Consider the following 15,608-nt stretch of genomic DNA (forward strand, 5'->3'; position numbering starts at 1 on the left):
CACTTTTTTCCAACGCTGTTTCACAGAGGAAGACCGCACTGCAGTTCCTTCTCTAAATCCTCACATGAACGAAAAAATGGCTGACATCGAAATAAGTGTCCAAGGAATAGAAAAGCAACTGGAATCACTCAACAGAGGAAAGTCCACTGGACCTGACGGGATACCAATTCGATTCTACACAGAGTACACGAAAGAACTTGCCCCCCTTCTAACAGCCATGTACCGCAAGTCTCTAGAGGAACGGAAGGTTCCAAATGATTGGAAAAGAGCACAGGTAGTCCCAGCGTTCAAGAAGGGTCGTCGAGCAGATGTGAAAAACTATAGACCTATATCTCTGACGTCGAACTGTTGTAGAATTTTAGAACTTGTTTTTTGCTCACGTATCATGTCGTTTTTGGAAACCCAGAAACTACCATGTAGGAATCAACATGGATTCTGGAAACAGCGATCGTGTGAGACCCAACTCACTTTATTTGTTCATGAGACCCAGAAAATATTAGATACAGGCTCCCAGGTAGATGCTATTTTCCTTGACTTCCGGAAGGCGTTCGATACAGTTCTGCACTGTTACCTGATAAACAAAGTAAGAGCCTATGGAATATCAGACCAGCTGTGTGGCTGGATTGAAGAGTTTTTAGCAAACAGAACACAGCATGTTGTTATCAATGGAGAGACATCTACAGACATTAAAGTAACCTCTGACGTGCCACAGGGGAGTGTTATGGGACCATTGCTTTTCACAATATATGTAAATGACCTAGTAGATAGTGTTGGAAGTTCCATGTGGCTTTTTCCGGATGATGCTGTAGTATACAGAGAAGTTGCAGCATTAGAAAATTGTAGCAAAATGCAGGAAGATCTGCAGTGGATAGGCACTTGGTGCAGGGAGTGGCAACTGACCCTTAACATAGACAAATGTAATGTATTGCGAATACATAGAAAGAAGGATCCTTTATTGTATGATTATATGACAGTGGAACAAACACTGGTAGCAGTTACTTCTGTAAAATATCTGGTAGTATGCGTGCGGAACGATTTGAAGTGGAATGATCATATAAAATTAATTGTTGGTAAGGCGGGTACCAGATTGAGATTCATTGGGAGAGTCCTTAGAAAATGTAGTCCATCAACAAAGGAGGTGGCTTACAAAACACTCGTTTGACCTATACTTGAGTATTGTACATCAGTGTGGGATCCGTACCAGATCGGGTTGACGGTGGAGATAGAGAAGATCCAAAGAAGAGCAGCGCGTTTCGTCACAGGGTTATTTGGTAACCGTGATAGCGTTACGGAGATGTTTAGCAAACTGAAGTGGCAGACTCTGTAAGAGAGGTGCTCTGCATCACGGTGTAGCTTGCTGTCTAGGTTTCGAGAGGCTGCATTTCTGGATGAGGTATCGAATATATTGCTTCTCCCTACTTATACCTCCCGAGGAGATCACGAATGTAAAATTAGAGAGATTTGAGTGCGCACGGAGGCTTTCCGACAGTCATTCGTTCTGCGAACCCTACGCAACTGGAATAGAAAAGGGAGGTAATGACAGTGGCACGTAAAGTGCTTTCCACCACACACCATTGGGTGGGTTTCGGGGTATAAATGTAGATGTAGATGTAGAATATATTGGCTCTAACGGCAACAAATACACCTGATCTCTCTGAGGATGCCCACATCAAAACTGTTATCAGTGACTATGATGCGGTTATGGTAACAATGATTACCAATGTACAAAGAACAACTAAAACAAGCAGAAGGTTTATATGTTCAATAAACTACATAAAATAATTCAGTAGTGCCGTATTGCAATGAGGAACTTGAAATTTTCAGTGCAGGGCAGGAACATATGTAGGAATTATGGCTTAAGTTTAAAAGAACAGTTGATTATGCACCCAGTAGAACAGTTCATAATGGGAGGGTCTGTCCATCGTATACAGCCACTCCAGAGGCACTTCTAAAGAAACAGAGACAACTGCATAATAGGTGTAAAACAAAGCAAAGGATTATAGACAGAGAGATACTGAATAAAATGTGTCTGGCTATCAAGAGAGCAATGCTGAAGCCTTCATTGAATATTGTCAAATGATCTTTCACAGGATCCAAATAAACTCTGGTTGTATGTGATTATAATTTAAATGGATACATAGAAGAATCTGCTATAAAAGCCATTAAAGTGTGCAAGCTTTTGGAGCCAGTGTCTCCTTCTTCAGACATAATGACTGAAAGGGAAGGAAGAGGGATAAAGGAAAAGAACTCGTAAGGTTTAAGAAAGGGGGTAGATTTCAGAAATGTTGCCCAGAACCCTGGGTCAGGGAAGACTTGCCAAATGGGATGAGAAGAAAAGACTTCCTTCTCATCAGCCTGTATGCAACTGTCACATGAGTCTGGAGTGGGGCAGGGATGGGTAGGGGTGGCAGGGTATGGGTGGGGCGAGTAAAGAGTGCTACCTTGGAGGATGTGTAGGGACCAGAGACTGACAGGCACAGAGGCAGGAGGTGGGGTGTGGGAGAAAAATAAGGGGAATGGAAATGGAGAGGAACAGAAAAGGAGAGGGGCAGTGAAGGGGAAAGAACAGCAGGCATAATGGCAGAGGGTGGTACACAGAAAGGGAGAGGGAATGGGAAAAGTGAGGAGGTGATGGGACAAGGGTGGCAATAACTGTTGGGTGGAGGATGTGGGAACAGTTACTGATGGCCCGGGCAATCTGGATCATCTACTCCACCACCAGATTTTTTGAACTGCACAGATGGGAGTTATCTTTACAACATACTCTCTGCTCCTGAAATTATCCTGGCCCCCACTTACAGTAACCTACTCTGCCCACACCCTCCACCCAACAATTTCTGCATCCACATCCTATCACCTCCTCCTTTCCACATTCCCTGACCATTGTTATGTGCTGACCACCTCCAAAGCACCCACCCATTCTTTGCCATTCCCTGATCCTCTACTTTCCCACTCCTCTCCATTTTTGCTACCCATGAGGACAAAATTGGAATAATTACAGCATGCACAGATGCATTCAAACAATCATTCTTCCCATGTTCAATACACAAATGGAACAAGAAGAACCCCTAATAGCTGCTAAAATGGAATGCATCCCTTGCCATGCACTCCACAGTGGTTTGCAGAGTATAGGTGTAGATGTAGACATAGCTGTAGAAGCTTCTATTAAGAAGATCTCAATGTCTAATGATCCAATACTAAGCTTCTGCAGAAGACAAACTAATTTGTCAAAACCAGTAAAGCAAAATAAAAGTAACAACTGAATTTTATCCTGAAATATGTACTAGAGTTGCTGAAAAATAACAGCTATGAATAAAATAATAAATTTTTATAATGGTATTGAGCTTAGTAACTTTCAGTGCCTTCAATTAAATAGTGAGTCATTGACAACATAGCTAAATGAGTTCAGCAACAATTTGGCAAGCAGTCATCACACAAGGGGATTGTGTCTCATGGCTCCAGCTGTAGAAGGCATTTAATGCACTAGTGGAAAATTAAATAGTAGTTTCTTGTTTGTACTAGCCAGTAACAGCTCATGATGATACTGGACCATCCTGGGTGCATCTTGTGTCAATTGCATCCAGAATCTTTACAATTGGTCAACCCACTGAGTTAATAATGAAAGAACAAACATAAATAATTAAACATGTAAAATTGATAACCACCTCCTTTTTGAGGGTCAACTAAAAATAGTGGCTCTCTAGGGCATTCAGTTTACTATAAGTTCACTACAGATGAGTAGTATGTTGTCTTTGAGCTGTCATCACTCAGCACAAACCATAAAGTGCTTAAAACACTTCTTCACAGGGCAGATACAGTTTTTGATTTGGATGGTTTGCCTAAGAAGCTTATCTCTTTACTAAGTGTGTTTAACAAAAATAGGTATCACATTTAACAGATTAACAAGGCACAATCAACTAAAGGAAAAGTCAGCCAGTGGGTAAGCAGGATAGTACACTGGCAAAACCTACAGCTTTCCTTCAATGTGTTGGAAATATTTTGCTTGTGAGAGCCAGAATCCTACAGAAAATCCAAGTTGAAGTGGTTCTCTGCCCAAATGCAGCCCCTCTTGGATTGGTGAAGAATTATTTGCTATTAGGCTGGATTTTTCATGTAATATCTTCCCCATGTGATTTGACTTGTATAGGTCAGACCACATGCACTATGCTGTAAACATCAAAACTGCATTTGCCTTTTGCAACCCATCCAGTATGCTGTCATCAAGGACTGAGCCGGCCGGTGTGGCCGAGCGGTTCTAGGCGCTACAGTCTGGTACTGCGCAACCCCTACGGTCGCAGGTTCGAATCCTGCCTTGTGCATGGATGTGTGTGATGTCCTTAGGTTAGTTAGGTTTAAGTAGTTCTAAGTTCTAGGGGACTGATGACCTGAGTAGTTAAGTCCCATAGTGCTCAGAGCCATGTGCCTCATCAAGGACTGTTTCTGTCAGATGTTATTTGGAAGAGGACATACAATTTTGATTATGGAAACATTGTTTTGGAACTCTGTTATTAGAGTCTGTAGGGATATGTATGGTGAAAAACCCCTTTAATTGTGATAGTAGGTACCGACTGGATAATTATTGGATTCTTGTCATTTCCACTATTTGCTCTCAGCAAAAGTGGGTAAAAGGTCACAATGTATGGCAACACATCAGACAACTTACACCATCAATGATGCAACAGTCTTTTTAGAGTGGCCTAGACATACACACAATATACATACAAAGCACCAATAAGTAGTGCAATGAGGGAAGTCTGTCTTATTTTTCTGATAGCTTAACTGAAGCTGACCAGCTGAAATACCAAGCCAGGAAGTAAACATCAACAACTGCATGCACCCTGTAACATCACTGGGACTGAGATCATTCTTTATCATATTGTTATTCACTACTGCTCATTACTCATTACTACATCTATTAAAACTTACATTTGGCCCAGTTTTTTGAAATATGTGTATAGCCAGTGCATATTATTTTATCATTTTTACTTTCAATTATTCTTCAGAAAGCATCTTTTGATTTTATATGAGGGTTGGTCTTGGATCTTTAGACACAACTGTATGTGTTGATTTGGGGCATATATTCATAGCATTTTTGCATATGCTCAATAAATACAACATATGCACATAAAGAGACTTTAGTCATCAATAATTCTTTCCCCTTTACTATTTACAACAGTCTGACAATGCTGGGTTAACTATAGATTCTGTGACTGTAGAAACCACATAGTTTTGGGGCAAAGAACTCATCAGGCTACATTTGCAGTGCATTTTCATCTTGAAAGGAATTTTATTGAAGGTTGTTTGACAGAGAATGGAAAAGGTGAAAATCTGAAGGCACAAGTTCGGGTGAATAATGTGGATGCAGAATGACTTCCCAACCCAGCTCCTGCATAGAGCTTTTTGTCAGTATAGCAGAAGGCAGTGGAGTAGCATTACTTCACGCAGTCTTCCTGGTCATTGTTCATGTAATGTGTCTGCAACACATCACATCACATTATTGACAGTAAATGTCAGCAGTGATGGTTACATCTTGGGGAAGGACACCATACCGCACCACACTGTTCCTGTTCCACCAGATGTGTAACATTATGGGCACAGGTCATTGTATGGGGAGTTGCTGCTTTGTTTGGGCTCAGCAATTCCTTCCTTTTTCTTATGTCAGCATAAAGACATATTTATTGTCCCCAGTAATGATGCAGGATAGGAATGGTTGGTATAGTTCAAGATCCAATTGACGATGAGCAAACAATGATGCACATATGTCTATCCACTGGGTTTTGTGACTTTGGCTTATTGTTAGAGCAATTTTGATCCTTCCCCATTGAATGCAAATATTGCACAATGGTGGAATGAACACAGTTCATCATATTTGCCAGTTTTTGAGTACACTAACATGGATCATTGTGGAATAATGTGTTTAAACAGTCTTCATCAAACCACAAAGGTCGTCATGAACATAGAGAATCGCTAACATCAAAACAATCCACCTTAAAATGAGAAAAGCATTTTTTTGCCATGCTGTGCCAGTAGCGTTATCACCATTGAGAAAAGCATTTTCTTGCCACGCTGTGTCCAGTAGCATTATAGCAATACATGTTGCAAATGTTTCTGGCTGTCTCCACTGCTGTCACCCCTCTATTGAACTCAAACGGACAAATATGTTGGAAATGTTCCAATTACTCCACTTCGCACTCCATTTTCTAACATCTACAGCTCCACCTGTAATGACAACAACGACGCTGTACTATTGTACAGATAAGTAAATTTTTTTTCCATCTGATTTTTTGATAAACTAGTGTAATTGATGTTCTGATTTCATTTCTTTTTCGTTTCATACCATTGTGTTAAGAAAACTGTAAACAAGTTTCAATGTGAATATTAATGTTTATGTCAAATGTCAAGCAATATTGTAATAGAATTAAAATGTAATAAATGTTGAGACTGTTGTAAGATGTTTAAAATTGTAACTGTGTGTCTGGTCCATACGTAGGCAATGTGTTAGAATATGTAGAATGCAAAACCTCAGGTGAATACCCTGTCTGTAATGGAGCGGTAAAAGGTGGATGGCAGGCGAGCGCAGGAAAATGCGCACGGCACGGTACGGCACAACGGGCTCAGCAATAGTAGTTGGAGTTTGGCATTGGTCTGAGCAACACCTTCTGGAGCGAGGAGGCTCTCCTGGAAGACGTAGTTTCACTGAGCCTCGGGTATGCTGTTCCAACGCCCATACAGCATGGCAAAATTCCATAGGCACTAAATGGAAAAGTATTGCGACGCTAAGAAGAATTAAAGTGCCGATACGTCAAGAGCCATAGCAGTGGTTGTATGTGTGCTCTGTGCCTCGCCATCTCGCCGCTCACCAACCGCCACATCGATAAAAGCAGGTTGAAACTTTTAGTACTGTATTCGTATGGACCATAGAGTGAACTGTTCAATAATAACCTAAATTTTACCAGAAATTTCCTCTCATTTAATTATCCTCACAACTAACCTAGGCAGGGTCCTTTCCAAATGTTGTGCAATCCGAGTGTCCCGAAATGAAAAATTAAATTTTGTGTTAATAATAATTACTTGCAGACCTAGTTATGTTAGAATGGTGATTAAAGAACTGTTTTGTTAATGAACCAGTAAATGAATGACGAAGGTCTAATGAAGTTGAAAGGTAACTTTAATATTGATATAGTAATGAAGTTTAATTATTTCGAGACAGTTATAAAGGTATTTAAATGAGAAGTAAATAAGATAAAAAGAGTAGTAACTCATATACTGGAAATCTTGAACGCATGATAATTTCAGTAATCAATTTTTTAATATAGCGATCATAACAGTTTCAGGGTCCCCACCCCCTTTTTATTCATTTGAATTCTGAAGTGTTCCACATTGGTTTGACCAGCAAAAGTTAAGGTCAATATATAAGTCGAAATTTATCAGTGTTTTATCTTTATCAAAATCGAAATTTTGTGTGTGGCTCGAAAGTGCTATTTCTAGGGTAACCTATGCCCGATTTTAATCAGATCAATAGAGAGTACGAAGCTTTGTAGTATACATTATAGTGTAGTGTTATGTATTCATGGTTTTTCCATATCAGTACAGAACGTGAAACTATCAGTTCAATAGATTCTCTGGTTCTAAAATTTTACTATATTATGCAGTGTTGCTACGTGTTGTTTTGCATGAATATACATCAACTTGTACAGGGAAGAAAATCAGTTAATGCCTAATTAGGCTGGCAACCATATTATTATCAAATTGGTAGCATCTTCAGTGTTGCTTTTGGTACATACTGACGTGTAATTGCATTTTGAACTTACTTGACAGATCATTGTTATTACAGAGTGGGTGTAAGTCTGATTTGCCACCATTCAGGTACACGCGGTCAATATCTATATGAAAATCCTGTCTCGTAAGGTGAACCCCGCTCACTTACCATAGTACAGGCTTTAATGAGTATAGTGTGCCCCACATGCACGTTACACACCCACTATCTCCAAATGACAAAATGGCAATATGTAGACTCAAATATCAATAGTGGACTTCAAATAAAAAATGACAATCATTAAATAAGCTCATAGCAACCACAATAACAACATGAAAAACAAAAATGCTATGAACTTATGCACCAACCTAATACATTACATCTTTTTATTATTTACTTGTAGTACTTACCCAACAGCTTCAGCAACAGGTCTTGTTGACTCTTGACCCATGAAGACATGACAAGCAAACCGCTGGAGCTGCGGATGTTTTGTAATAAATCCCATGTACCGATGGTCTCGTGGATGAAAAGCACAGAATGAGACATTCTTCAGAGAATAGAAATAGTCATGACATGGTGAATCCATAGGCTGTAAGAAGATTAATTAGTTTTTATTTTATTGTACATGAAAGAAGGAAACTTACAGTTTTCTCCAATATTATTATCTTATCGAAGGCATAATGTTGTCAGGAGGATTATTAGGCACATGTGTAGTTTAATAATAATAATAATAATAATAACACTTTATTCAACACTGAATGATTCACTACATATCCATAGAAACAGGTTAGTATTCTTGATACGTAGCACAATAATACATTCTTCTGAATACATCATCAATTAACAAAATGGTTAAATTACAAGTAAAATGGTTTGCTTAACACTATTTACATATTTTTCAAAGCACTTCTTATTCTGCGTGTACAGACATGTTCAAATTATTAGACTAAATGATTATTTTTGATACTCTTAAGTTTTATGGTGCAAAATTAGGAGAGAAAAGTGTAATAATTGATTTGTTTTAATGGTTTGATTGATGTCATGAATTTTCCCTTCCAAGCAACTCACAGATCACTGAATTTTTCACATTTGGTAACATTTGTCATTTTCCCTCCATATTGTGTTGGTGTTAGTAGTCTGTGTACATGCTTTGAAACTGTGTTTATAGTAATGTTTTATGTATCTGTGGAGTAATTCAGCTTGCTACATTAACAAGACATTATATAGGTTGTGAACTTGCATGTTTTTAGCTACAGGAATAAATCATGGAGTTTCCAGAGAAAGTGAGGTTATGGGGAAGACGAAAGGTGTTTCACCTCGGCTGTGGTAGCACTTCTTGCTGAAAATCATTATACACAGCAATAAATTGCTGACAGAAAGAGAATATGACAGAAAACTGTCAGCAGGATTAAACTCCCAGTGCAGAAAGGTGGTGAATACACGCCAAATAGGAAAGGAAAATGTGGACATAAAAGAAAAATCAGTCCTAGAACAATGAGAAGACTTACAAACGTGGTAACAGTGAACCATAAACTTACTTCTACAGACATGAGCCATCAGCTGAAAGGTTTCGGTAACAGTCAGGAGGAGGCTGTTTGAATGTAGTTTAAAGGCATGCCAATCAAGGAAAAAACAGAAAATCACACCTGTCATGAAAACCAAAAGATTGCAGTGGGATAAAAAACTTCAGGAGTGGACAAATGAGGGCTGGGATAAGGTATATGCAACGATATGGTAAATTAAGTGGGTCTGATCTCTAAAGTTAGGAGTTTTTGCTTGAAATTGTGATGTTTTATTGATACTTAAGAAATGCACATCTGAATTTTGGTACTGTTGAGGTCTCCTGTGCTACTATTCCCAACTTTTCTAACTTGCAATTTTGTACAGATGCTTCAGGTATGCTTCAGTGATGAATCTGTATTCACTGTGATGGAAGAAAGCAGCCAGTATGTTCATTGCAGACCTGGAGAACAGTTCAGAGCTGAGTGTGTGCAGCAAGGTGTGAAGCATCCAACTTCCATTAAAGTCTGGAGGGACAATGAGGCAAAAACAACATAAACAAATCCTTAAAAAGGAATTTTTCCCCCAAATAAATGAGTGGTTTCCTAATAAAGGCGCCATTTTTTATGCATGATGGGACACCTTGCCACAAAGCTAAAAGTGTTTCTAAGTACTTGGAAGAAAAACAACCTGAAATGTTGCCCTGGCCAGGGAGTAGCCCTGATATGAACCCAACTGAAAATTTATGGACTATTGTCAAACAGAGGATTAGGAAATTTACAATAACCACCAAACAAGATCTCATGGAGAAACTAGAGGAAATATGGCGCCATCACAATGATATTAAAATGTATGTGAAAAATTAATAGAAACTATGCGAAACAGGATAAAAATGTTGATTAAGAATGAAGGCATGCGTACAAAGTATTGAACATACAAATATAATCTGTATGTGGGTGTAAATGTGTAATAAATGTCAAGTTTTGGAAAAAATGTCTTTAGTCTAATAATTTGAAAACATCTGTAAGTATGGTATTCATCTGATGAAAGAGATTTTGTAACAGGAATTTCTTTACCTGAAATTTAAGCTTCACTGTGGCTAGGATCATAGCTTTACTGGGCAGTATGTTGGCTAACTTGAAACCTGCATATTGTGGACTCTTTTCATAGAGTGCTGTTCCGTGGCTGCTGATGTAAAATTTTTCTTTATTTCTGGTATTGTACTGATACAAATGAGAACAATTGCTGGGCTGCAGTCTTTTAACAAGTAATATGGCTTTTAGAATGGAGATGTTTACTATGGTTAGCAAACCAGTTTTTGAAAAGAAGCCACGGCATGATTACTTATATTTTAATCCACTGATGAGTCTTATAGCTCTTTTTTTGGAGTAGCAGTAGCTTATTTAGATTTGTTTTGGTTGTTACTCCACAAATTTCTAGTCTGTAACTCGGGTGAGAGGGAAAAAAAATAGCATGGCTATCTTTAAAGTGTTGAACTCCAATATAAAGGTAAAATGTTAGTTAATGGAAATAAAATCTGTTTGCTGGGATGTTTAGAATCTTTTCAATTTTCCAGAGATAAGATAGACTTGTCTAATTTATAGTTTGTATCTAGTTTATATTAAGTTATATCTGTATAATTTAAGAATAGATGAACAAGATTAAAACAGCTACAGTTTTGTGCTACAGTCAGGTTCAACTGCTCACTCATTTTCACCCATATTTGTCAAAAGTAGAAAGATGAAAATGCTACACACACCTAACCATCATCTTCATGTAAATCCGGGAAATAAGCAGCTCCTTTGAGGTAAAGTAAAACTTAAATTTTGTTTTCCCCAAAGCATTTAATGTAGCCCATAATTGCAATCCTTCAATAAAGATCTGTGATAGCTTGATGCAATTTTTAGTTGAAAAAAATATAATTATTGCAAAAAATCAACATTTTGGCCATACTTCCAGTTGCACATGCAAACTTCCTGAATTTCATCACCGGCCTACAGCTTTCTTCAAATCAGTTACATGGAAGCCTAGTGGTGAGAGGTTTACCATAAAGAAGACATGTTAAGTTGCAGTCAGGTGCTGTCTGCAACTTAACGTGTCTTCTTGTCTTCTTTACAGTAAGTAGCACTCTGTCTTTTACTACATTTTTAAGCTCTGTTAGCTGTTTCTTTATATCAGCTATGCTTATTACTATGTCCTCGATGCAGGAGTCTGTGCAGTGATATAACAACAATATATTTGTATGATTCTCCAGAGTGAATAATTTCGTAATGTAAAGTTTAAAACTTCGTCTTTACTTTTAATTTTTTTTGCAGCCATTCCAGACTGGTCAACAAGTAACTGGATAGAAGAGTTAGACCCACTTAGCAATTTTACTTATGACTAGAATTGTCTCAGGTTCATGGCAAACCCTGTTTCTAAGACATCACAGTGGGAGCTGTAGTAAGCTTCATGGATCAATATTTTTACAGACACATGAATTTCTATTAACCTTTTTCTGTTGTCATATACACATCCTCTTTTCAACCAAGAGTGCAACAGCCTTTGCTTCCTCAGAATTTTTCAAATTTCATTGTTAAATCATGGTGGGTCTTTTCCATCCTTACTTGTCACATATTTTTCCAGAGCATGATTTACAATCTGATTAAACTTTGCCTAGAATTTCCCACATCCATTGTACTGGAACTAAATGATGTCAATTCATTGTCTAGGTGGGATGCTAACAATTGTGTCTGCTATTTCTAGCAGAAGTACTCTCCTAGTCTTCTTGATTGATTCGTTAAATTTAGTAACAAAAGTCATTATGACAACATCATGGTCACTAATCCCTGTTTCTATGCTGATGCCATCAATTACATCAGGCCTGATTGTAGCTATGTCTAAAATATTTCCTGCAATGGGCTGTCAAATTAGCTGTTCACAACAGTTTTCGGTAAACATCTTCAAAAGAACTTGCAAGACTGTTGTGGGTACCCCCTGCAATGAATCCACACATGTCCCAGTCTATACTTGGTAGGTTAAAGTAACCCACAACTAATATTGGTATTTCTGCACTACTGATCATAGACTTTCTGCCAATGACTCTAGAACCATCACAGCAGAATGAAGTGACTGATAGAAACATCCAACAATGAATTTTATTTCACCTAGACCTGTTATACATGACCAGATAACTTCACTGTCACACTCAAATTCGGCCTCAGTAAAGACAATATTGTTGCTAGTTGCAATGAACACACCTCTTACTATGGTGTCCAATCTGTCTTTTTGATATACATTCCATGAATTGCTAAATATCTCAGAGCTTTCTACATTGGGTTCCAACCAGCTCTTGGTTCCAAGAATAATTTCAATGTGATAAGTAAATTCAGGGACTTTGTTATGAACGCTTTGATAATTTATGGATAAAATTTTGACAGTTGAAGTGTCTTTACTATGGACATGATCTGATTTCACTACCTGCGAGTTGTCTGGTGAGTGTTCATCAGAGATTCTCAACCTACTGCCTAGCCTAGAAGACCCCATGTGTACTCCACAAGTACTCTGCTACCTGAATAGATGCTTCCTTTGTGTAGTGCACCCCTGACCTATCCAGCAGAGTCCTACAATTCCCCAACCAATAACACAGATCCAGAAATCTGCAACCAAGACCATAAAAGAGTCAAAAGAGTCAACAAAGCCTTTGGTAGAGATCCTCCTCACAGCTCCAAACCAAAGGAATTCAATTGACTCTGGGAATAATGCTGCAAATTGTGAGCTCTGCTTGCAGTCTATGTGTGAGGCCAACAGCCTTCACCACCTCCACCAGATGCTTGTATGAACTGAGAATGGCCTCAGAACCCAAGTTACAGGTGTCGTTGATGATGAAATGAGCCACAACTTGCAGGTGACTGCATCCTGCATGCTTTATAGCCATAGGTGATGCCTCCTCCACAACTCAGATGAGGCCCACCAGCAGACAATCTGAGTGCAAATTGCCTTTTTTCATAGTCCTGAGTGCTATCTGCCTAAGGGGCTATATAATGTGCCTATGCCTAGTGTTGGATCTCCTGATAACTCTGATAACTAGTAAATGCCCCTACCGCCGCCCCCCCCCCCCCCTCTTCCCCCATGTGCCTGCTTGGACCCTACTGATGGAATGACCACCTGTCCACTCACAGAATGATAGAGCGAGGCAAGATGACCATCTTATACATTGGCGTTCTTCCTCAACTGTTAGGAACATGTTGCCACCTGCCATATATCCTGCAGTGAGGGCAGATCAATCATGTCGGTTATACTGGGAGATGCCTCAGCAGTAGCGCCCATGGACGATACAAGTGACATCTGATGTGTGTCATGCAATACTACACACCAAACCTGCAACCTGAAGATGACTCATCATAGCCAAAAGCACATTCATTTCTTTGTGAACTACAGCTAGCTTCTTGTGCATATGCACACAGATTGCACACATCCTACCCATACCAGTATTACTAACTTAATAATCAACTATAAAAGCACAGACAGAAACCTACATATGTTAATTGCTAACCTCCTGTTGTGTCACCAATGGAGGCTGATACCTTATGAACTGTGAAGCTGACCATTCAGCAAAAACGAAAACTGCATTACATACTGTCTGGCAACACTTTACAGCTAGAAAAATGTGAGAATAAACTTCTTAAATAGAGGAAAAAAAAACAAGAATGAAATAATGATCCAGAAACTAATAACACACAGAAGCAGCTAAATATGTAACTTGCTGTTTTTCAGGTGTGTACCAGATGGCAGTAGGAGCCTGACTGATGCCTACTAGGCTCAAAACAAGTGGCCACTACCTCTTCCAAACTAACAAATAAGTAACTAGTGTGCCACTGAATGCCTGAATTTATACTTTGTTACAAAAAAAGTGAGAGTAAACTTCTTAAACAGAGAGAGAGAGAGAGAGAGAGAGAGAGAGAGAGAGAGAGAGAGGGAAAAAAAAAGAAACTTGCTGCTCTCCAGATGTGTACCAGACCATGGTAAGAGCCTGAGTGATAAGTATCTCCATGTCTGAGTGATGTTTCCATAACTGGGCATTTTTAGAAAATACTAGCTTGTCGCTGAAGTAAGTGAAGCACAATGGAAGCCCCTTAGAACCCTGTCCAAGAAATGTTGCCGCATCTGGGCTGCATTTTTATGCCCAAAAAGGCATCTAAGACCTCAAAGAGTTCAAACAGCATTATCACTGCAGCTTTAGAGATGTCATTGGTTGCTTTTCAGCACCCCAGCACACTAAAAATGGTCACATCCACCAAAGCAGCAGTGAAATGCTGAATGTTTGGTACTGGGTACCTGTCCAGGCTTTTTTGGGCATTCACCACACTGTAATCACCATGAGGATACCATGAACCATCGTTCTAGCATACTAGGTAGAGTGGTGAGGACCAAGGACTGTCTGTGTCACATGTGATTGCGTCTTGAAGCATCATTTTTAAAATAACTTTGGTCTCATAGAATTGTCCCAGCACAGTCCAATGGGCATGTAATGAAACAGGTGGACCAGGGGTGGTACAAGTACAGTGCACTGCTGGGTGTGTGGTCGTGTCCTGTGGCTTCACAGTCCACTATGTTTCTGAGAACAGCACTGTATGGGAGGCAAGATCACACCATGAAGGTGTCTTAAGCATGTCCAATTTTTTGTGGGATGCTTGCAGCTCACATTCTGTAGCCTTCAGAGTCTCTTCTAACACACTGTTTTCCATACATAACCTGGTAGTTTCATGCTTGACTGTTGCATAACCACCTTCTGTGTTATGGAACTCAGAAACCAAATTGCAATTGTAGGACTCCCACTTTCCCCTTTCATCATGCAATATAGAAGTATTGAAGCTGTCAACCTTATGAGAGGTGCTTGTTGTCGAACAACCCTTTATACCAGGAACAGCATGATGAGCAATGGGATGTATCAAGCAACCATTCTGTAAGTCCACAGTCAAAGTGGCTCATGTGAAGAAATCTATGCCCAAAATTAGTTGTGAAGTGTGGTAAGTCCAGTGTCTTGTGACCATATGTGCATATGATGGAATTGTTGACTGCCATTAGAGGGACTGTACTGGCTTACTTGGCATCAGGAGAGCATGTGTCCAGCACTGTGCTGACATCCAATCATGTGTTGATTAAAAACACTAAGCCTGAAGAACAGTTAGTGATGAACATCCTCTGTGATGTTGCAGAGTGTAGTCACACTGGAGGTAACAGTGTCGATGTCATACTGCAGTTAGCAGCACAATGAGTAGACCTACATGGCTCATATATTAGAGCATCAATGGTTCCTCTGCAGTAGATGCTGTAGATGGATGTCACAGTTTATTGCACCTAAACCAGACCA

General features: G+C 39.3%; 1 protein-coding gene across 1 annotated transcript in view; it reads right to left on the minus strand.

The window, feature by feature from the left end:
• The window catches only part of LOC124795610 (JNK-interacting protein 1), a 359,281-nt gene that overhangs the window by 23,305 nt on the left and 320,368 nt on the right, over positions 1–15,608 (minus strand). Inside the window, exon 8 of the mRNA XM_047259681.1 lies at positions 8,167–8,345. Within this exon, the coding sequence (XP_047115637.1) occupies positions 8,167–8,345 (179 nt within the window). The remainder of the gene's footprint in view (positions 1–8,166; positions 8,346–15,608) is intronic.

The sequence above is a fragment of the Schistocerca piceifrons genome, chromosome 4, assembly GCF_021461385.2.
Source record: "Schistocerca piceifrons isolate TAMUIC-IGC-003096 chromosome 4, iqSchPice1.1, whole genome shotgun sequence".
Taxonomy (NCBI): Eukaryota; Metazoa; Arthropoda; class Insecta; order Orthoptera; family Acrididae; genus Schistocerca; species Schistocerca piceifrons.